General features: G+C 50.9%; 1 protein-coding gene across 4 annotated transcripts in view; it reads right to left on the bottom strand.

Moving 5' to 3' along the window:
* ptk2ba (protein tyrosine kinase 2 beta, a) overlaps positions 1 to 24,261 on the bottom strand; it is a 213,153-nt gene that overhangs the window by 100,315 nt on the left and 88,577 nt on the right. For all 4 annotated transcript variants that reach the window (XM_038817485.1, XM_038817493.1, XM_038817499.1 and 1 more), the window contains exons 3-5: positions 13,102 to 13,280; positions 6,674 to 6,761; positions 3,247 to 3,326 (exon numbers count right to left, since the gene is read on the bottom strand). In XM_038817485.1, the coding sequence (XP_038673413.1) occupies positions 3,247 to 3,326; positions 6,674 to 6,761; positions 13,102 to 13,280 (347 nt within the window). The remainder of the gene's footprint in view (positions 1 to 3,246; positions 3,327 to 6,673; positions 6,762 to 13,101; positions 13,281 to 24,261) is intronic.

Below are 24,261 nucleotides of genomic sequence, written 5' to 3'. Positions count from 1 at the left end.
GCTGGGGGAGAGGGGTTACTGAGTGACAGTGTGAGGGAGCTGGGGGAGAGAGGTTACTGAGTGACAGTGCGAGGGAGCTGGATTAACATCAGTAGAGATACAATCAGGGTGCTGAGAGAGAGGTTACTGAGTGACAGTGCGAGGGAGCTGGTGACATTGTAGACAGCCTAGATTATAGCATAAATTAGCAACGGGATATTGACTGACTCAGTGAATGGGCAAAATTGTGACGAATTGAATTCAATGCAAACAAGTGTGAGGTGAGTGCTTTCTAAATGGAAAGAGGTTGGGTACAGTGAATGTCCAAAGAGACTGGGGGGTTCAGGTGCAGAGATCCTTAAAATGCCAGGAACAAGTGCAGAAAATAGTAAAATAGGCTAACGGAATGCCAGCCTTTGTGGGCGGGATATTCGGCTGTGTCTGCCCAGCGACCCGATATTCCTGCCCGAGGTCAATTGACCTTTACAAGGTGCCCGACCCCTCTGTGGTTTTCGTGCGGTGGTGCAGCCAAAAATATTTGAGTCCTATATAGAGGATTGGGGTACAGTGACACAGGGGAAATGTTGCAGCTTTACAAATCCCTGGTTAGACCCCACTCGGAGTCACTGTGAACAGTTCAGGTCACCACACCTTAGGAAGGACATTTTGGCCTTGGAGTCAGTGCAATGTTAACTTTAGGGGAGACATTACTCAAATTAGACTTGTTTGTGCGAGAATTTAGAAGGTTAAGAGGTGATCAGTTGTTAATTTTAAATCAGAGATAGATAGATTTTTGTTGAGCAAAGATATTTAGGGATATGGGCTAACGGCAGATATGTGGAGTTAGCACAGATCAGCCACAATCTCATTGAATAGTGAGACAGGCTCGAAAGGCCGAATGGTTTCCTCCTGCTTCTATTTTCTCTGTTTCTATCTTTAAAGATGCTATCTAAATAGAATCTGCTGTTGTGGCCAGTTCAAGCCAGTTTTTAGATCAGTGGGCTGGACAGCTAGTTTGTGATGCAGAGCAAGGCCAGCATAGCGTGGGTTCAATTCCCCATACCGGCTGAGGTTATCCACCTTCTCAGCCTTACCCCTCGCCTGAGGTGTGGTAATCCTCGGGTTAGAATTAGAATTAGAACAGTACAGCACAGAACAGGCCCTTCGGCCCTCGATGTTGTGCCGAGCAATGATCACCCTACTTAAACCCACGTAACCCGTATACCCGTAACCCAACAATCCCCCCATTAACCTTACACTACGGGCAATTTAGCATGGCCAATCCACCTAACCCGCACATCTTTGGTCTGTGGGAGGAAACCGGAGCACCCGGAGGAAACCCACGCACACACGGGGAGGACGTGCAGACTCCGCACAGACAGTGACCCAGCCGGGAATCGAACCTGGGACCCTGGAGCTGTGAAGCATTGATGCTAACCACCATGCTACCGTGAGGCCCCAAATGCTACCGTGAGGGTTAAATCACCACCAGTCAGCTCTCCCTCTGGTCACCTGCGACTATGGCAACTTTAATTTGGTGGGCAGCCCAGTGGTTAGCACTGTGACTTCACGGCGCCAGGGTCCCAGGTTCGATTCCCGGCTTGGGTCACTGTCTGTGCAGAGTCTGCACGTTCTCCCTGTGTCTGCGTGGGTTTCCTCCGGGGGCTCCGGTTTCCTCCCACAAGTCCCGAAAGACGTGCTGTTGGGTGAATTGGACATTCTGAATTCTCCCTCTGTGTACCTGAACAGGCACCGGAATGTGGCGACTAGGGGCTTTTCACAGTAACTTCATTGCACTGTTAATGTCAGCCTACTTGTGACAATAATAAAGATTATTATTATAAGCTGTTTCATGTGAATAATTCTGCTGAATTATTATCTGGCTGAAGTCGTTGTTTAAGAGCAACTGGACTGAAATTGCTGAAGTTCCTCGAACCAGGAAACCCCAAAGTGTAAAAATTGGAAGGAAAATGATGGTTTTAATTTTTTTTTTAAACAATGGTCTGATTACGAGACTCTAACTTCTGTGACAGCATCACTGGGCCAAATCAGCCAATCACAAATGATGGCAGAGGTCACTGGCCTCCAGGATCTTAGCCAATCAAGAAGCCTGAGAAAAGACGTCACCAGCGAAAAGAAGCTGCCCATTCGCTGAGAGTTTGTCGCACTTGACTGATAACGAGCCGCCTCATTTCAGGGTTCCTGTCACAGAAAGCCGGCATCACTCAGCTTTGACAAAGGGGCCTCCAGCCTCGAAACGTTAGCTCCCTTCCCGCTCCACAGACGCTGCCAGACCTGCTGAGATTGTCCAGCATTTTCTGTTTGTGTCTCAGATTCCAGCATCAGCAGGAATTTGCTTTTCCCCCCTGCGCTCAGTTATAATCACACCCAATGTGGCCTAACTTCCTGCTGGAGGACAAGAGCAGCGTTTCTCTGATTTCTATTCAGCTATTTAGTTTCCTCTTCCCTGATTAAGATGTTCCTCGGATGCGTCAGGCAGCAAGTTTCCAGAGCCCAAAGAGAATGGGAGGGTCTTTATCTGGGATCTCATGCAGCACAGGAATTGCAGAAAGCTGGGGCGGGATTCTCCGATCCCCCCCCGCCGGGTTGGAGAATCACCGGGGGCACGACGTGAATCCCTCCCCCGCCGGCTGCCGAATTCTCCGGCGCCGGGGATTTGGCGGGGGCGGGAATCGGGCGCCGTTGTCAGCGGCCCCCTCCGGAGATTCTCTGGCCTGCGATGGGCCGAATGTCTGCCTGTTTTCAGCCGGTCCGTGGGCGGTCTCCGGGGGGGGGGGGGGCACAGGGGGATCTGGCCCCGGGGGCTGCCCCCATGGTGGCCTGGCCCGCGATCGGGGCCCACTGTACCTCGGGCGGGCCTGTGCCGTGGGGGCTCCCTATTCCTCTGCGTCGGCCGCTGTAACAGTCCACGATGGCCGGCGCGGAGATGAACCCCCCCCTACGCATGCGCTGGGAGGACACCAGCACACGCTGGCGCTCCCACGCATGTGGCAACTCGCACCGGCCAGCGGAGGCCCTTCAGCGCCGGCCGGTGAGGCGCAAACCACTCCAGCGCCGGCCTAGCCCCTGAAGATGCGGAGCGGCCCGATGCCAGAGTGGTTCCCACCACTCTTTCCCGCCGGAGTTGCTCCCCCCCCCCCGCCAGTTTTCGCAGAGTCCCGCCCCTATTCTCCGCAGCACCACTCCATAGAACCAGAGACCGGATACAGGAAGGTTCAGCCAAGTATCCCAGATACAGAACATTACCTGATCTCCAGGCAGCCAAGCTTCAAGGCCACTTCCTGATCCACTTGACCAGCGATTTCCTCCATGTATTCACTGCGTACCTGTGAGGACAGAGTTAGAACAGAAGATATGTAGACAGATTTCTAGGGCAGTAATAATATTAATTTTTATTGTCACAAGTAGGCTTACATTAACACTGCAATGAAGTTACTGTGAAAAGCCCCTAGTCTCCACATTTCGGCACCTGTTCGGGTCACAGAGGGAGAATTCAGAGTGTCCAATTCACCTAACAGCACGTCTTTTGGGACTTGTGGGAGGAAACCAGAGCACCCAGGGAAAACCACACAGACACAGTGAGAAACGTGCAGACTCTGCACAGATAGTGACCCAAGCCGGGAATCGAACCCGGGACCCTAGCGCTGTGAAGCAACAGTGCTACCCACTGTGCTACCGTGCCGCCCAGTAATCATTGGGAACGACCCAGATAGCAACTGGGTATGAACAGAGTGAATGTCACAGAGGGTGCAAAATTCTTGAACTGCGTTCAGGAGAACACTATTAGCCAACACGTAACAAGTCCAATGAGAAGGGACTCAGTTCTAGATTTAGTCTGTGGTGATTGTCGCCTTAATGGCATCACAGCAGAGTAAGATGTAGCCAACTGGGATGGCCACTTACAAAGGATCCCGGGAAATATGGCCACCTGCAAAGGACCATGGGAAATATGGTCAACCCAGGACTCAGACGCTCAGAGCTTATGTATATTGGCAACTCAGATAACCCTCATCTACTTTGCACTCTAATGGCCCATTTCCCCAGAACAAAAGACCTGTACTCAGGTAACAGATACAGGAACAGACTCATTGGCGCCACTCCCTTTGCTCAGGGAGCCCAAAAAGCCAAGGTCAATGACCGCTCAGGACACGCCCCACCATCAAGGCACCCCCTCCCTTTATTGGCCAAAATCAAAGGCAGTAATCGAAGCCTGCCGAATTATTGGGTCCAAAGCTAAGGACAGCCCCAAAGGGCGTGAAATCCCAGGACACGAGAGAACAATCAACATGGCCATCGTTAGGCTTTTAATTCCAAGTTTTTAAAATTGAATTCTCTGCACCACCCAAAGTGAAGAGAACAAAAAGAAATACGAAACAAAAAAAGATGATTTGTTTTTCGAAGAATACTACTCAGACATGGCTGAGTTATTCGGATATGCTAATCACAGCATCAGCGACACGGTCGCAAAGCTCAACACGAATCTACTGGTGGTAGATGAATCCAACACCATGGTGCCATGGCAGATCGTCGATACATTGGATGGCAGCAATACCCAAGACGAAGACGACGCCACACAGAGAGCACAGAAAGACTCCACAGAGCGAGCGATGACAGGCTCCACAGTGAGAGTGATGAAAGACTCCAAAAGGGATGCAAGCAAACACTCCCTGGCGAACACCATGCATGAACAAGACCATGAAGGTCAACCCGCCGTATCTGAGCAACCGCAAGCAGACTATGAAAGTCTACCAAGCTCACATAAACACGAAGAAAACAATGTACATCTACCCACTGCATGCGAAAACAGTGACAAGGTGATCACACTCGACATACAGGATCACAGCGAGACTGACAGTTCTCAGCTTGTCTGTACAGAAGCACAGAGTCGGGCCACCCAAGAGTCCAGAGAGACCACGCAAATAGAAACCATGAAGATTTTGACTCCAGAAGAGGAGTGCCAAGAGTCCAGAGAGACCACATCAACAGAAACCATGAAGATTTTGATGCAGGAAGAGGAGCACCAAGAGTCCAGAGAGACCGCGTCAAATGAAATCGTGAAGAATTTGACTCCAGAAGAGGAACACCAAGAAAGCAAAGACGAGGAATCAAATCCACTACAAATGACTGATGTCACCAGCATCAATGCAACATCAGATCATTCTCACCATTCTCGAGACGAAACGTTCAATGCAACAGATTCCACAAAGGACTCTCGCACCAATAACTGTGACAATGACTCAAATTATCCACACGGGACACTCATTGAGCACAACAAGAAAAACAAAAGCCAAAAGAAGCACAGCAGAAACTAGAACAACAACAGCAAGAACAAAAGCAACATGAAGCGCGATAGGAACAACAAAAATCGCAAGAAGCACTGCAAAAACAAGAACAACAGCACCAACAAAAACTACAAGCACAACGACAAAAACTACAAGAAGAACAACAAAACCAACAAGAAGCACAACAAAGATAGCGACAACAACAAAGACAGAAACGACAAAAACAGCAACAAGAACGGCAATGAAAACAACAAAGACAGGAACGACAGAAACAACAGCAATGAAACAACGACTTGTACAAAATGGCACAACTCTGCACATGAAGGACAATGCCACAGCACACTGCAAAACAATGACAAGACTACAAACACCATGGTATGATGTATTGTTTACTTAAAATAACAAGAACACCGACAACATTCACCACGTCAACAACAACAAAAGAAAAAACTCAGTGAACAAATTCATCAAGTTTGGACTCATAAATGTTTTTATTAAGAGTGGACTCAAATATAAATTGGCTTTGTAAAATATGCAATAGCACCATCACTTCTATAGATACACATATCATAAGTAACTGTTTTGTACAATTTTCTTTAACGATGTACAGAAAATATGTAAAGAAAAAAAGGGGGATGTGGTGATTGTAGATCTGAGTAGATGCAATACAACTGAGCAAGCACTAGAGGGAGCACAGGAGAGCTATAAATACACAGGGACAGGAAGTGAGGACACACTTCACGGAAGGCAGAACACGTAGCAGGACACAGACACACAGGCAGGCAGCATTTGAGGTAGCCGTAAGTTAAGCTCTGAAGAGGGAACAAATTCACAATAAAGCATCTTCTCCACCTTTGAGACTACGAGTTTTATTAAGACACGAGGAACAACACACAGGACGCGCCCCGCCACCAAGGCACCCGCCCCTTTATTGGCCGAAATCAAAGGTAGTAATCGAAGCCTGACGAATTATTGGGTCCAAAGCTAAGTACAGCCCCAAAGAGCGCGAAATCCCAGGACACGAGAGAACAATCAACATGGTCATCGTTAGGCTTTTAATTCCAGGTTTTTAAAATTGAATTCCAACTTAACCATCTGCCGTGGTGGGATTTGAACCTGGGTCGCTGGGCAGTCATTAAAACTGGCTGAACATTCACCACTGTTGATTGGGTCACGTTCCTGTCCAAGGGGGGTTTAGTTCCTACTGAAGCAGCAGTGGGGAGAGTATTGAATGTGTTGATGTGACAGCTTTTCTCCACTGGGCCCTGGGTGTGAGAGAGAGAGACATAGAGAGAGAGAGAGAGAGTGCGAGAGAGAAAGACAGAGAGTGTGAGAGTGAGAGAGGGAGAGCACTGCACACGGAGGAAGCGAATCTAACCGTCAGCACTGACCTGCTGATAATAACACAACAGCGTGGTTCTGTCTTCCTGAAAACTCTTCATGACATCTTTGGGAAGGAAGCGAATCCTCAAATCATACCTGCAAGAAATTTCAGAAAGAAGTTTCCTTAGATTTAACCATTAAGATCAGCTCTATTGAGAAGTTCTGGACTCTACATGTTTCGGTACACACTCAGCGAGTTGAATAGCCTCCTCCTGTGCAGTAACCCTTTGAGGATTTGCAGATCAGCACAGTGGCAGGATTGGATGCTGCCTGGTTATTCCTCTCATTCTCCATCCTTCCAGCAATGGGAACAGTTTGTCCCTCTCTACTCTGTCCAGAACCCTCATTATCTTCAACATCACTATGAAATATCCTCTCAACTTTAATTCTCCGTGGGATGGAAATGTTCGGAAATGGGAGGAGAAGGGGATTAAGACGCTAAAAGATTAATTTCTTAGGGGTCGGTTTGCAGGATTGAAGGAGCTGGAAGCGAAGTATGGGCTGGAGCAGGGAGAAGTGTTTAGGTATATGCAGGTTCAGGACTTTGCCAGGAAGGAGGTACAGGGCTTCCAGGAGGAGCCGGCCTCCACATTTTGCTGGAGGAGGTGCTGACGACAGGGGGACTGGAGAAGGGGGTAGTGTCAGCGGATTACGGAGCTATTTTGGAAGAGGAGAAGGCACCACTGGAAGGGATCAAAGCAAAGTGGGAGGAAGAGTTGGGAGATGGTATGGAGGAGGGGTTCTGGTGTGAGGTGCTCCGGAGGGTGAATGCCTCCATCTCGTGTGCGAGGTTGGGGCTGATACAGCTGAAGGTGGTGTACAGAGCACACCTCACGAGGGCGAGGATGAGCCGGCTCTTTGAGGGGGTAGAAGATGTGTGTGAACGTTGCCGGGGGGGGGGGGGGGGGGGGGGGGGGGGGGCTAATCATGTCCATATGTTTTGGTCCTGTCCAAAGCTGGAGGATTACTGGAAGGAGGTGTTTAGGGGAATCTCTAAAGTGGTCTTAGGGGGCAGCAGGGTAGCATGGTGGTTAGCATAAATGCTTCACAGCTCCAGGGTCCCAGGTTCGATTCCCGGCTGGGTCACTGTCTGTGTGGAGTCTGCACGTCCTCCCCCTGTGTGCGTGGGTTTCCTCCGGGTGCTCCGGTTTCCTCCCACAGTCCAAAGATGTGCGGGTTAGGTGGATTGGCCATGCTAAATTGCCCGTAGTGTCCTAATAAAAGTAAGGTTAAGGGGGGGATTGTTGGGTTACGGGTATAGGGTGGATGAGTAGGGTGATCATTGTTCGGCACAACATTGAGGGCCGAAGGGCCTGTTCTGTGCTGTACTGTTCTATGTTCTATGGTGCCCGTGAAACTGGACCCGGGCCCCCAGGTGGCCATATTCGGGGTGTCGGTCCAGCCGGGGTTGGAAACGGGTGCGGAGGCAGATGTTGTAGCCTTCGCCTCGTTGATCGCCCGAAGGCGGATCCTGTTGGGATGGAGAGCAGCCTCTCCACCCTGTGCCCTGGCGTGGCGGGGGGACCTGTTGGAATACTTGACTCTTGAGAAGGTTAAGTTTGAACTGAGGGGAAGGATGGAGGGGTTCTACAATTCATGGGCATCATTCATTATGCACTTTCAAGAACTGGGTAATATTGAACATTAGTTAGTGGGTGTGGGTGAGAGGGTTGTGGGGAGGGGGACTGTATGTGTTAATGGTGACTATGGGTGATTCCTGATTCCTTGTTGTCATTTGTTTGTGTGAACATGTGGGCTAATGTCTGGGGTTTGGTGGGAGGATGGGATTGTTGTTATTGATCTGGGGATTGACATTACATTCGTTACTGATTATTGTTTATTGTGGGTGTAAATTTGGGAGAAAATGTGAAAAAGGAGAATAAAATTTTTAAAAAACGAATTCTCCAAAGAGAACAGTTTGAACTTCTCTAATCCATCCAATAATAGCCGTTCCTGGAACCATTCCTGGGAATTTTTCCTGCTCTCTCCCAAATGTCTTTGAATCCTTCTGAACGTGCAGCCCCCAGAGCTGAACAGAATACTCCAGCAGAGACTGAACTGTCTTATACAAATTCAGCACAATATCCCTATTTTGAACTTTATGCCCCTATTAATTGAGCCCAGGATACTGAATGCTTCATTGTCCACATTCTTAACCTGTCCTGCCACTTTCAGTAACTCAGAAATATAGGGCTAGATTCTCCGCAACCCGACGCCGAAATTGAGGCTGGCGCCAGGGCAGAGAATCCAGCTTGCTGCCGTAATCGGGACTGGCACCGGTTCGGTGATTCTCCAGGCACCGAAACTCGGAGTTACCGAGGAGTACACTGCGCCGCCGGAGGGCATTGCCAGAGGCCCGCTCCGACGTTCTCCGCCCCCGACCGGCCGTGTTTCCGACAGCGTGGGACTAACCTGCTATTGCCAGTCGGGATACTCGTGTGGAGGCTGCGGACTCAGTCCGCGGTGCCCACCCTGGTTGGGGGCGGGCCAATCGGAGGCCAAGGGAATGTTTGTGTGGGGTTTGAGGGTCGGCTGCGCGACTGATCGGGAGATCTCTTTCTTAGGTCTGGCTCCGCAGTCCGAGTCCGCCATGGAGAATGGCGTAAGCTTTTTGGACACTACGGGCAATTTATCATGGCCAATCCACCTAACCTGCACGTCTTTGGACTGTGGGAGGAAACCGGAGCACCCGGAGGAAACCTACGCACACACGGGGAGAACATGCAGACTCCGCACAGACAGTGATCCAGTCGGGAATTGAACTAGGGACCCTGGCGCTGTGAAGCAACTGTGCTACCGTGCTGCCTGGTGTTGGCTTTTGTTAGAGAACGTGCATTTGCGCACGTGTGTATCAATTTATAATTTCTAGGAGATTCTCTGCCATGGGATTTAAACTGTCTGGCCTGTACTTGCTAGGTTGTCTCTTTTTTTGAACAAAGGCGTAACATTTGCAAATCCCCATCCGCTGGTACCACTCCTGAGTCTCGAGAAGGCTGGAATATTCTGGTCAGTACCCCTAAAATTTCCATTCTTATTTCCTTCATTATCCTTGTGTGCATTTCATCTGGCCCTGGTACCTCATCAAATTTAGGCACAGGTTGTCTATCCAATAGCTCCTCCTCATCAACTTTAAACTCTTTGAAAGACTGAACGTCTTCCTCTTTCACCAATACTCTGAAGGGGCTGGTTTAGCACAGTGGGCTAAACAGCTGGCTTGTAATGCAGAACAAGGCCAGCAGCGTGGGTTACATTTCCGTACCGGCCTCCCCGAACAGGCACCGGAATGTGGCGACTAGGGGCTTTTCACAGTAACTTCATTGATGCCAACTTGTGACAATAAGCAACAAAAAAAAACTGCATTTTGGCTTTGATAAAAACAAATGCATATTATTCATTTAATACCTCAGCGATGCCCCATGCCTCAATGCATAAACTCCTTTTTTGATCTTCCTCCCACTTTTATCCCACTTATTACTTTGAAGTTTTGACAAGTATAATACTCTATCTACTTCCTTTTTTAAATCTAGTTTCACCTTAAATGATTCAATATGAATCATCTCAAACTCGCCCTGTGGTAGCAAGCTCCACATTTAGACACGGCTCCAGTCTAATTTGGAAATTCCGTTTATTTAATTTTAGAAAAATTATGTCTGAATCAGGGATTCAAGGTGGTTTATATATAGATTAACAGATACTCGGTAGTTAGTTACAGACTGGAATCTAATCGAGGGGTTCGGGGTGGTTTATATATAGATTTACAGATACTCGGTAGTTAGTTACAGACTGGAATCTAATCGAGGGGTCGGGGTGGTTTATATATAGATTAACAGATACTCGGTAGTTAGTTATTAACTGGAATCTAATCGAGGGATCGGGGTGGTTTATATATAGATTAACAGATACTCGGTAGTTAGTTATTAACTGGAATCTAATCGAGGGGCTCGGGGTGGTTTATATATAGATTTACAGATACCCGGTAGTTAGTTACAGACTGGAATCTAATCAAAAGGTTCAGGATGGTTTATATATAGAATAACAGATACCCGGGAGTGAGTTACAGACTGGAATCTAATCGAGGGGTTCAGGGTGGTTTATATATAGAATAACAGATACCCGGGAGTGAGTTACAGACTGGAATCTAATCGAGGGGTTCAGGATGGTTTATATATAGAATAACAGATACCCGGGAGTGAGTTACAGACTGGAATCTAATTGAGGGGTTTGGGGTGGTTTATATAATAACAGATACCCGGGAGTGAGTTACAGACTGGAATCTAATCGAGGGGTTCGGGGTGGTTTATATATAGAATAACAGATACCCGGGAGTGAGTTACAGACTGGAATCTAATCGAGGGGTTCGGGGTGGTTTATATATAGAATAACAGATACCCGGGAGTGTGTTACAGACTGGAATCTAATCGAGGGGTTCGGGGTGGTTGATATATAGAATAACAGATACCCGGGAGTGAGTTACAGACTGGAACCTAATCGAGGGGTTCGGGGTGGTTTATATATAGAATAACAGATACCCGGGAGTGAGTTACAGACTGGAATCTAATCGAGGGGTTCGGGTGGTTTATATATAGAATAACAGATACCCGGGAGTGAGTTACAGACTGGAATCTAATCGAGGGGTTCGGGGTGGTTTATATATAGAATAACAAATATCCAGGAGTGAGTTACAGACTGGAATCTAATCGAGGGGTTCGGGGTGGTTTATATATAGAATAACAGATATCCGGGAGTGAGTTACAGACTGGAATCTAATCGAGGGGCTCGGGGTGGTTTATATATAGAATAACAGATACCCAGGTGTGAGTTACAGACTGGAATCTAATTGAGGGGCTCGGAGTGGTTTATATATAGAATAACAGATACCCAGGAGCTAGTTACAGACTGGAATCTAATTGAGGGGTTCTGGATGGTTTATGTATAGAATAACAGATACCCAGGAATGGGGTACAGACTGAAATTTAATCGAGGGGTTCGGGGTGGTTTATATATAGAATAACAGATATCCGGGAGTGAGTTACAGACTGGAATCTAATCGAGAGGGTCAGGGTGGTTTATATATAGAATAACAGATACCCGGGAGTGAGTTACAGACTGGAATCTAATCGAGGTGTTCAGGATGGTTTATATATAGAATAACAGATACCCGGGAGTGAGTTACAGACTGGAATCTAATTGAGGGGTTCAGGATGGTTTATATATAGAATAACAGATACCCGGAAGTGAGTTACAGACTGGAATCTAATCGAGGGTCTCGGGGTGGTTTATATATAGAATAACAGATACCCGAGAGTGAGTTACAGGCTGGAATCTAATCGAGGGGTTCAGGGTGGTTTATATATAGAATAACAGATACCCGGGAGTGAGTTACAGACTGGAATCTAATCGAGGAGTTTAGGGTGGTTTATATATAGAATAACAGATACCCGGGAGTGAGTTACAGACTGGAATCTAATCGAGGAGTTCAGGATGGTTTATATATAGAATAACAGATACCCGGGAGTGAGTTACAGACTGGAATCTAATCGAGGTGTTTGGGGTGGTTTATATATAGAATAACAGATACCCGGGAGTGAGTTACAGACTGGAATCTAATCGAGGTGTTCGGGGTGGTTTATATATAGAATAACAGATACCCGGGAGTGAGTTACAGACTGGAATCTATTCGATAGGTTCACTGAAAGGGTTATATCTGGAATAACATATACCCGGGTGTGAGAGGAATATACTGCAGAAGTTTAACGTATGAACAGACAAGCTAGGAGACCATTCGATCCCTAGAGCCTGCCCTCCCATTCCACTGGTTGTAACCTCAACCACACATTCCTACCAACCCCGGAGAAGGTTTACCAGACTAATAGCAGGAATGGGCAGGTTGTCTGCTGAGGAAATGTTAGGCCGGTCAGGTTTGTATCCACCGGAGTTTAGAAGTGTGAGAGGGAACTGGATTAAAACCTTTAAGATCCTGAGGGGATTGACAGGGTGGATGTGGAGAGGATGTTGTGGGAGAGTCTCAAACCAGGGGATTGCTGTTTAAAAATAAGGTGTCGCCCATTGAAGACGAGGCTGAGGAGAATTTGTTTCTCCCAGGTGGGTGGTGAGTTTCTGGAACACTCTTCCTGAAAAGGCAGAGGAAGCCGAATCTTTGAAATCTTTAATGCAGAGCCGGATAGATTCTTGATTAACAAGAGGGTGAAAGGTTATCCGGGGTCGGCAGGAATGTGGGGTGGAGGTCAGACGAGTCGTTATCCTATTGAATGGCGGAGCAGGTTCGAGGGGCCGAATGACCTACTCTTGCTCCGAATTTGTATGTTTGTATGTAACTTCCCCACAAAGTCCCCCAACTGTGTACAAATAAAATGTGAACGGCATTTCTCTCGGATGCGATCAACGAGACAGTGTTGACTGTAACCAGTTCCAATACCTCCATTCAGCTTCAAGGTGAAGTCTCTCATACTTTGTCTGAACCTCGTTGACTGTGAGGTCAGGGTGCAGCCAATACACTTCATCGGATTTCAGGTGCTTCAATCTGAGTCCATAGCAGCTCTTAAACACAATACTGGGTCCAACTCGGCCGCTGTCCAATATTGTGTTAATAATCTCCTGTGGGTGGAGAGCACAGTTGGAATCATTATTAACATCACATCATTGGCCTGACTAAGGGAGAACAGTAAGGCAGCCAGTTGTTATAGAAACCACCCTGTGCGTTCTCGAGATGCCCCCAAGCTGTTTCCAGCATTAACATTCTGACAATTCCGATCATCCTCTTCCGTTATAAAACCCTGCAGCTGTTGATCAGGAGCACCATCCCATTGCTCTGCGGGATAGATTATACACAGCAGTATTCCCTTCCTCCTCACACACCAGGAGGGGTCTGTTTCAGAACGTGTTTGGCATAATGTGAATTATGGAACTGGTATAATCTACATCCATAGCTACCAACATGGCGTTCAAGGGGGGAAAGCAGCTGGTCTGCGTGTGTACAGCAGGTGGTCAGTGAGTGTACAGCAGGTGGTCTGTTAGTGTACAGCAGGTGGTCAGTGAGTGTACAGCAGGTGGGCTGTGTGTGTACAGCAGGTGGACAGTGAGTGTACAGCAGGTGGGCTGTGTGTGTACAGCAGGTGGACAGTGAGTGTACAGCAGGAGGTCAGTGAGTGTACAGCAGGTGGTCAGTGAGTGTACAGCAGGTGGGCTGTGTGTGTACAGCAGGTGGTCTGCGTGTGTACAGCAGGTGGTCAGTGAGTGTACAGCAGGTGGCCAGTGAGTGAACAGCAGGTGGTCAGTGAGTGTACAGCAGGTGGGCTGTGTGTGTACAGCAGGTGGTCTGCGTGTGTACAGCAGGTGGTCAGTGTGTGTACAGCAGTGGGTCAGTGAGTGTACAGCAGGTGGTCAGTGAGTGTACAGCAGGTGGTCAGTGTGTGTACAGCAGGTGGTCTGTGTGTGTACAGCAGGTGGCCAGTGAGTGTACAGCAGGTGGTCTGTGTGTGTACAGCAGGTGGTCTGTGTGTGTACAGCAGGTGGTCAGTGTGTGTACAGCAGGTGGACAGTGAGTGTACAGCAGGTGGTCAGTGAGTGTACAGCAGGTGGTCAGTGAGTGTACAGCAGGTGGCCAGTGAGTGTACAGCAGGTGGACAGTGAGTGTACAGCAGGAGGTCAGTGAGTGTACAGCAGGTGGTCAGTGAGTGTACAGCAGGTGGGCTGTGAGTGTACAGCAGGGGGTCAGTGTGTGTACAGCAGGTGGTCAGTGAGTATACAGCAGGTGGCCAGTGAGTATACAGCAGGAGGTCAGTGAGTGTACAGCAGGTGGTCTGTGTGTGTACAGCAGGAGGTCAGTGAGTGTACAGCAGGTGGTCTGTGTGTGTACAGCAGGTGGTCAGTGTGTGTACAGCAGGTGGTCAGTGAGTGTACAGCAGGTGGTCTGTGAGTGTACAGCAGGAGGTCAGTGTGTGTACAGCAGGTGGTCTGCGTGTGTACAGCAGGTGGTCAGTGAGTGTACAGCAGGAGGTCAGTGTGTGTACAGCAGGTGGTCTGCGTGTGTACAGCAGGTGGTCAGTGAGTGTACAGCAGGAGGCCAGTGAGTGTACAGCAGGAGGCCAGTGAGTGTACAGCAGGAGGCCAGTGAGTGTACAGCAGGAGGTCAGTGTGTGTACAGCAGGTGGTCTGTGTGTGTACAGCAGGTGGACAGTGAGTGTACAGCAGGTGGGCAGTGTGTGTACAGCAGGTGGACAGTGAGTGTACAGCAGGGGGTCTGTGTGTGTACAGCAGGTGGTCTGTGTGTGTACAGCAGGTGGACAGTGAGTGTACAGCAGGTGGCCAGTGAGTGTACAGCAGGAGGTCAGTGAGTGTACAGCAGGTGGTCAGTGAGTGTACAGCAGGTGGCCAGTGAGTGTACAGCAGGTGGTCAGTGTGTGTACAGCAGGTGGCCAGTGAGTGTACAGCAGGTGGTCTGTGTGTGTACAGCAGGTGGACAGTGAGTGTACAGCAGGTGGTCAGTGTGTGTACAGCAGGTGGACAGTGAGTGTACAGCAGGTGGTCAGTGAGTGTACAGCAGGTGGCCAGTGAGTGTACAGCAGGTGGTCTGTGTGTGTACAGCAGGTGGCCAGTGAGTGTACAGCAGGAGGTCAGTGAGTGTACAGCAGGTGGTCTGCGTGTGTACAGCAGGTGGTCAGTGAGTGTACAGCAGGTGGCCAGTGAGTGTACAGCAGGTGGTCAGTGTGTGTACAGCAGGTGGTCTGCGTGTGTACAGCAGGTGGGCTGTGTGTGTACAGCAGGTGGTCAGTGAGTGTACAGCAGGTGGTCAGTGAGTGTACAGCAGGTGGCCAGTGAGTGTACAGCAGGAGGTCAGTGAGTGTACAGCAGGTGGTCAGTGAGTGTACAGCAGGTGGCCAGTGAGTGTACAGCAGGTGGTCAGTGAGTGTACAGCAGGTGGTCAGTGAGTGTACAGCAGGTGGTCAGTGTGTGTACAGCAGGTGGTCTGTGTGTGTACAGCAGGTGGTCTGTGTGTGTACAGCAGGTGGTCAGTGTGTGTACAGCAGGTGGTCTGTGTGTGTACAGCAGGTGGTCTGTGTGTGTACAGCAGGTGGCCTGTGAGTGTACAGCAGGTGGTCAGTGTGTGTACAGCAGGTGGTCTGTGTGTGTACAGCAGGTGGTCTGTGTGTGTACAGCAGGTGGTCAGTGAGTGTACAGCAGGTGGTCAGTGTGTGTACAGCAGGTGGTCTGTGTGTGTACAGCAGGTGGTCAGTGAGTGTACAGCAGGTGGTCAGTGAGTGTACAGCAGGTGGTCTGCGTGTGTACAGCAGGTGGTCAGTGAGTGTACAGCAGGTGGTCTGTGAGTATACAGCAGGTGGCCAGTGAGTGTACAGCAGGTGGTCAGTGAGTGTACAGCAGGTGGTCAGTGAGTGTACAGCAGGTGGTCAGTGTGTGTACAGCAGGTGGCCAGTGAGTGTACAGCAGGTGGTCAGTGAGTGTACAGCAGGTGGTCAGTGAGTGTACAGCAGGTGGTCAGTGAGTGTACAGCAGGTGGTCAGTGAGTGTACAGCAGGTGGTCAGTGTGTGTACAGCAGGTGGTCTGTGTGTGTACAGCAGGTGGTCTGTGTGTGTACAGCAGGTGGTCTGTGTGTGTACAGCAGGTGGTCAGTGAGTGTACAGCAGGTGGTCAGTGTGTGTACAGCAGGTGGCCAGTGAGTGTACAGCAGGTGGTCAGTGAGTGTACAGCAGGTGGTCAGTGTGTGTACAGCAGGTGGTCTGTGTGTGTACAGCAGGTGGTCTGTGTGTGTACAGCAGGTGGTCAGTGAGTGTACAGCAGGTGGTCAGTGTGTGTACAGCAGGTGGCCAGTGAGTGTACAGCAGGTGGTCAGTGAGTGTACAGCAGGTGGCCAGTGAGTGTACAGCAGGAGGTCAGTGAGTGTACGGCAGGTGGTCAGTGAGTGTACAGCAGGTGGCCAGTGTGTGTACAGCAGGTGGGCTGTGTGTGTACAGCAGGTGGTCTGCGTGTGTACAGCAGGTGGTCTGCGTGTGTACAGCAGGTGGGCTGTGTGTGTACAGCAGGAGGTCAGTGAGTGTACAGCAGGTGGTCTGCGTGTGTACAGCAGGTGGTCTGCGTGTGTACAGCAGGTGGGCTGTGTGTGTACAGCAGGTGGTCTGTGTGTGTACAGCAGGTGGTCTGTGTGTGTACAGCAGGTGGCCAGTGAGTGTACAGCAGGTGGCCAGTGTGTGTACAGCAGGTGGTCAGTGTGTGTACAGCAGGAGGTCAGTGTGTGTACAGCAGGTGGTCAGTGAGTGTACAGCAGGTGGCCAGTGTGTGTACAGCAGGTGGTCAGTGTGTGTACAGCAGGTGGTCAGTGAGTGTACAGCAGGTGGCCAGTGTGTGTACAGCAGGTGGGCTGTGTGTGTACAGCAGGTGGCAAGTGTGTGTACAGCAGGTGGTCTGCGTGTGTACAGCAGGTGGTCAGTGAGTGTACAGCAGGTGGTCTGCGTGTGTACAGCAGGTGGTCTGCGTGTGTACAGCAGGTGGGCTGTGTGTGTACAGCAGGTGGTCTGTGTGTGTACAGCAGGTGGGCTGTGAGTGTACAGCAGGAGGTCAGTGAGTGTACAGCAGGTGGTCTGTGTGTGTACAGCAGGTGGGCTGTGAGTGTACAGCAGGTGGTCAGTGAGTGTACAGCAGGTGGTCAGTGAGTATACAGCAGGTGGTCTGTGTGTGTACAGCAGGTGGCCAGTGTGTGTACAGCAGGTGGTCAGTGAGTGTACAGCAGGTGGTCAGTGAGTGTACAGCAGGTGGTCTGCGTGTGTACAGCAGGTGGGCTGTGTGTGTACAGCAGGTGGTCAGTGAGTGTACAGCAGGTGGGCTGTGTGTGTACAGCAGGTGGTCAGTGAGTGTACAGCAGGTGGTCAGTGAGTGTACAGCAGGTGGTCTGCGTGTGTACAGCAGGTGGTCAGTGAGTGTACAGCAGGTGGGCAGTGAGTATACAGCAGGTGGGCAGTGAGTGTACAGCAGGTGGTCTGCGTGTGTACAGCAGGTGGTCAGTGAGTGTACAGCAGGTGGTCTGTGTGTGTACAGCAGGTGGTCAGTGAGTGTACAGCAGGTGGGCAGTGTGTGTACAGCAGGTGGTCAGTGAGTGTACAGCAGGTGGTCAGTGAGTGTACAGCAGGTGGTCTGTGTGATCAAACATCCAATAACGTGTATATCGTATGTATTAAAATCAATGTATTCTTCTTCACAATGTAATTTGCTTGACAAACATCCTTGTGTAATTTAATCCACAGTGTCTTTGTGAGTGTGGGTCATAAACTATTAGAAACAGCTGTGTGTTTAATAACCATTGACATATACGTTTGGCTCCCTCAGATATATAAAAAATAATGTTTGAAACTCCTGTGTACATTGTGCGTTTCAAAAATATTTGATAATATTTTCCATATAAAGGAACAGACTGATCTACGTCACAACCAATTAACTTACATCTCCCAGAATGAATATTCAGCTTATCCTGTAATAAAAGGCAAGGCTGGCATCTCCTTCAGATTGAGGAACTCCCTGGTGTCTGAACTCCTAATCGCTAAGGAGGTTTCGATGTTCACTGACCTTCTGACTATTTATCTGAGGCGATCTTTCCCACACTGCTGGCCACTGCTGGAATCAAACACTCATCTTGCACCCCACAAGAGTCCGAGGTTTGCAAAGAGGTCCTCCGTCTCTCCTGCTCCACGCTGCCAATGATTTAATGTTCACACCAAGACGCAATCACACGGCTGGATCAGCCAACGGCAATGCCAACGCCACTCTGGAAAGAGGCTGTGAGGAGCGGGAACGAGAGGCACTGATGTCTCGGGCTGGTCTTGTTCCTGGGTTTAGGCTGTGGAATCAGGAACTAGCTCACCTGTGTCTCCCTTGGTGAGTGAGAACCTTGTTCCTTTGGATTAAGACAATTCCATTGTTGCTGCTAGACCTCGATGTGACTTTCCTGAGGGCCAGGCGAGATGGTTCCCTCACTTAAGTTCACTCTTCCTGGAACCTGTCAGCTATGAAAGTATCATAGAATCATAGAATTTTCAGTGCTGAATGAGGCCATTCGGCCCATCGAGTCTGCACCAGCCCTTATAAGGAGCTCCCTTAATAAGCCCATGCCTCCACCATATCCCCGTCACCCAGTAACCCCTCCGAGCCTTTTGGACACTGAGGGGCAATTGTTTATGGCCAATCCACCTAACCTGCACATCTTTGGACTGTTGGAGGAAACCGGAGCACCCAGAGGAAACCCACGCAGACACAGGGAGAACCTGCAGACTCCACACAGACAGTGACCCAAGGCCGGAATCGAACCTGAGACCCTGGTGCTATGAGGCAGCAGTGCCAACCACCGTGCTACCGAGCCGCCCCCAATGGCCACATCCCCCACATTTTCCCTCCTCCATGGCATCAATGCGCTCATACTGACCCTCAGCAGAACCCTGAGATTCCTGGACCTCCGCATCTTGCAAATGAGTTCTCATCGTTCTCCAGTTCAGCCTCCAGCATACACAACCCCAGCCACAGTATGGGTGAGTCTCTGAGAGTGGCGGCTGTCTCGGACTACCCTGGCACAGCTGGTCATTGCGGACCACGGTGTCGGGCACCAAAAGCAGAAGACATCTGCACTCCCTATACCCCTGCACTCCCTATACCCCTGCACTCCCTATACCCCTGCACTCCCTATACCCCTGCACTCCCTATATCCCTGCACTCCCTATACCCCTGCACTCCCTATACCCCTGCACTCCCTATATCCCTGCACTCCCTATACCCCTGCACTCCCTATATCCCTGCACTCCCTATATCCCTGCACTCCCTATACCCCTGCACTCCCTAAATCCCTGCACTCCCTATACCCCTGCACTCTCTGTACCCCTGCACTCCCTATACCCCTGCACTCCCTATATCCCTGCACTCCCTATACCCCTGCACTCCCTATACCCCTGCACTCCCTATATCCCTGCACTCCCTATATCCCTGCACTCCCTATACCCCTGCACTCCCTATACCCCTGCACTCCCTATATCCCTGCACTCCCTATATCCCTGCACTCCCTATATCCCTGCACTCCCTATACCCCTGCACTCCCTATACCCCTGCACTCCCTATATCCCTGCACTCCCTATACCCCTGCACTCCCTATACCCCTGCACTCCCTATATCCCTGCACTCCCTATACCCCTGCACTCCCTATACCCCTGCACTCCCTATATCCCTGCACTCCCTATACCCCTGCACTCTCTGTACCCCTGCACTCCCTATACCCCTGCACTCCCTATACCCCTGCACTCCCTATACCCCTGCACTCCCTATACCCCTGCACTCCCTAAATCCCTGCACTCCCTATACCCCTGCACTCTCTATATCCCTGCACTCCCTATATCCCTGCACTCCCTATACCCCTGCACTCCCTATACCCCTGCACTCCCTAAATCCCTGCACTCCCTATACCCCTGCACTCCCTATATCCCTGCACTCCCTATATCCCTGCACTCCCTATACCCTGCACTCCCTAAATCCCTGCACTCCCTATACCCCTGCACTCTCTGTACCCCTGCACTCTCTGTACCCCTGCACTCTCTGTACCCCTGCACTCCCTATACCCCTGCACTCCCTATACCCCTGCACTCCCTATACCCCTGCACTCCCTATACCCCTGCACTCCCTATACCCCTGCACTCCCTGTACCCCTGCACTCCCTGTACCCCTGCACTCCCTATACCCCTGCACTCCCTATATCCCTGCACTCCCTATACCCCTGCACTCTCTGTACCCCTGCACTCCCTATACCCCTGCACTCCCTATACCCCTGCACTCCCTATACCCCTGCACTCCCTATACCCCCTGCACTCCCTAAATCCCTGCACTCCCTATACCCCTGCACTCTCTATATCCCTGCACTCCCTATATCCTGCACTCCCTATACCCCTGCACTCCCTATACCCCTGCACTCCCTAAATCCCGCACTCCCTATACCCTGCACTCCCTATATCCCTGCACTCCCTATATCCCTGCACTCCCTATACCCCTGCACTCCCTAAATCCCTGCACTCCCTATACCCCTGCACTCCCTATATCCCTGCACTCCCTAAATCCCTGCACTCCCTATACCCCTGCACTCCCTAAATCCCTGCACTCCCTATACCCCTGCACTCCCTATATCCCTGCACTCCCTATACCCCTGCACTCCCTATACCCCTGCACTCCCTAAATCCCTGCACTCCCTATACCCCTGCACTCCCTATATCCCTGCACTCCCTATATCCCTGCACTCCCTATACCCCTGCCTCCCTAAATCCCTTCACTCCCTATACCCTGCACTCCTATATCCCTGCACTCCCTAAATCCCTGCACTCCTTACCCCTGCACTCCCTAAATCCCTGCACTCCCTATACCCCTGCACTCCCCTATACCCCTGCACTCCCTAAATCCCCTGCACTCCCCTATACCCCTGCACTCTCTGTACCCCTGCCACTCTCTGTACCCCTGCACTCCCTATACCCCTGCACTCCCTATACCCTGCACTCCCTATACCCCTGCACTCCCTATACCCCTGCACTCCCTATACCCTGCACTCCCTATATCCCTGCACTCCCTATATCCCTGCACTCCCTATACCCCTGCACTCCCTAAATCCCTGCACTCCCTATACCCCTGCACTCTCTGTACCCCTGCACTCCCTATACCCCTGCACTCCCTATACCCCTGCACTCCCTATATCCCTGCACTCCCTATATCCCTGCACTCCCTGTACCCCTGCACTCCCTGTACCCCTGCACTCCCTATACCCCTGCACTCCCTATATCCCTGCACTCTCTGTACCCCTGCACTCCCTATACCCCTGCACTCCCTATACCCCTGCACTCCCTATACCCCTGCACTCCCTATACCCCTGCACTCCCTATACCCCTGCACTCCCTGTACCCCTGCACTCCCTGTACCCCTGCACTCCCTATACCCCTGCACTCCCTGTACCATTGCACTCCCTATACCCTGCACTCCCTATACCCCTGCACTCCCTGTACCCCTGCACTCCCTGTACCCCTGCACTCCCTGTACCCCTGCACTCCCTATACCCCTGCACTCCCTGTACCCCTGAACTCCCTATACCCCTGCACTCCCTGTACCCCTGCACTCCCTATACCCCTGCACTCCCTATACCCCTGCACTCCTGTACCCCTGCACTCCCTATACCCCTGCACTCCCTATACCCCTGCACTCCCTGTACCCCTGCACTCCCTGTACCCCTGCACTCCCTATACCCCTGCACTCCCTATACCCCTGCACTCCCTATACCCCTGCACTCCCTATACCCTGCACTCCCTATACCCCTGCACTCCCTGTACCCCTGAACTCCCTGTACCCCTGCACTCCCTGTACCCCTGCACTCCCTATACCCCTGCACTCCCTGTACCCCTGCACTCCCTGTACCCCTGCACTCCCTGTACCCCTGCACTCCCCGACAGTTGTTGTTAGTGTCTGTGACAGGATGCTGCCTGTGTACCATGGCACAGTGGTGTCCCTGCCACAACTCTGGCAAAGAGCAGGAGGGCACCAACCTGACCCCAGCAGTGTGGTGTCAAACACAACATCACAAGTGAACTGATGCCTGACTTGTGCAGGCTGCACATTTTCAATTGGATTTGAGGTTGATGTAATTCCCACCTGACGAGGACTGGAAGGCATGCGATGGATAGAAAGCTGGTTAGCAGACTGGAAACAAAAGGTTGGAATAAATGGGTCTTTTTCCGATTGGCAGGCAGTGGCTAGCAGGGTATCCCAGGGATCTGTGCACATTAGAGACTAATGGTTGGCTTTGAAAGCAGACCAAGGCAGGCCAGCAGCACGGTTCAATTCCCGTACAAGCCTCCCCGAACAGGCGCTGGAATGTGGCGACTAGGGGCTTTTCACAGTAACTTTATTTAAGCCTACTCGTGACAATAAGCAGTTTTCATATTGATGTACCATCAATTCGACCTCAAGACACAATTAGGATCCGAAACTGTGGCTTTAATCAGCTAGTTGTAGCCCGGTGGTCGACTACAGAGAAAGGCCGACCGCCGAGAACTTTGAGTACTTATACCCGCCTCGGAGGCGGGGCCCTACTTGCCTCTTGGCCAATGGAGAGCAGTCACATGACTAGCCCAACCAATCGGACGAGAGGCACATGACCAGCCAGAGCCAATGGGAAGCCAGTGCTCTGCACCAATGGCATGCTCATATCCATACCACCACACATTTCATAATGATTTGGATGAGGGAACTAAGGGCGCAATTCTCCGCACTCACGACGGTGGGGACAATAGCGGGGTTCGTAAAACTTTACGGCCACGCTAGTCTGACGCTCCTCCCGCTAGTCTCCCCCCCCCCCCACGCCCGACTCCCGATACGAATCGCTGCCGCCGTTTTTTTTACGGCGAGCAGCGATTCTCAGCTGGCCGATGGGCCGAAGCCAAGCCCTTTACGGCTGTTTTTACGAACGGCAAACACACCTGGTCTGGCCGTTCGTAAAAACGGCCGTAAAGTCCCGATTTTTAAAACCATGGCACCGATTGGCACGGCAGTACCACGGCCGTGCCAAGGGTGCCATGGGCCCGCGATCGGTGGGCACCGATCGCGGGCAGCGGGTCCGATACCCGCGCACTCTTTGTCCTTCCGCCGCCCGCTGTATCACTTCGCGGGGCGGCTGAGGGGCATCCCGGCCCGCGCATGCGCGGGTTTTGCGCAAATGCGCGATGACGTCATCCGCATGCGCGGGTTGGAGTCTTCCAATCTGCGCATGCGCGGCTGACGTCATGTGACGCGTCAGCTGGCGCAAACTCTGGCAAGCGGGCTTAACGAAATTCGTTAAGCCCGCGATGCCGGAGTTCACCCCGCAGCATACTAGCCCCGACCGGGGACCAGAATCGGTTCCCGGTCGGGGAGGGGGAGGCTGGCGTCAAAACCCACCCGGATTTGTCGCCAGCCTTACGATTTCTCCCTCTCTGGGAGAATCGCGCCCACAAGTCTTACCTCCAAATTGCAGATGATACAAAGTTGGGTGGGAGGGTGAGCTGTGAGGAGGATGCAGAGATGCTTCAGCAGGATTTGGACAGGCTGAGTGAGTGGGCACATGCATGGCAGATGCAGTATAATGTGGATAAATGTGAGGTTATCCACTTCAGTAGCAAAAATAGGAAGTCAAATATAATTGAATGTATAAATTGGGAGAGGTGGATAATCAGCGAGACCTGGGTGTCCTCGTGCATCAGTCGCTGAAAGTAAGCGCGCAGGTACAGCCGGCAGTAAAGAAGCAAATGGTCGGCTTGGCCTTCATAGCGAAGGATTTAAATACAGGAATAGAGATCTTTTACTGGAATTGTATGGGGAATTGGTGAGGCCATACCTGGAGTATTGTCTGCAGTTTGGTCTCCTTATCTGAAGAAGGATGTTCTTGCTATGGAGGGAGAGCAGCGAAGGTTTACCAGGCTGAATCCTGGGATGGTGGGGACTGTCTATGAGGAGAGACTAAATGGGTAGGATGATATTCATTGGAGTTTAGAAGAGTGAGAGGGGATCTCACAAAACTTGTAAAAT

This window comes from Scyliorhinus canicula, chromosome 1 (assembly GCF_902713615.1).
Source record: "Scyliorhinus canicula chromosome 1, sScyCan1.1, whole genome shotgun sequence".
Classification (NCBI taxonomy): Eukaryota; Metazoa; Chordata; class Chondrichthyes; order Carcharhiniformes; family Scyliorhinidae; genus Scyliorhinus; species Scyliorhinus canicula.
This window is presented reverse-complemented; position numbering and strand designations above follow the sequence as displayed.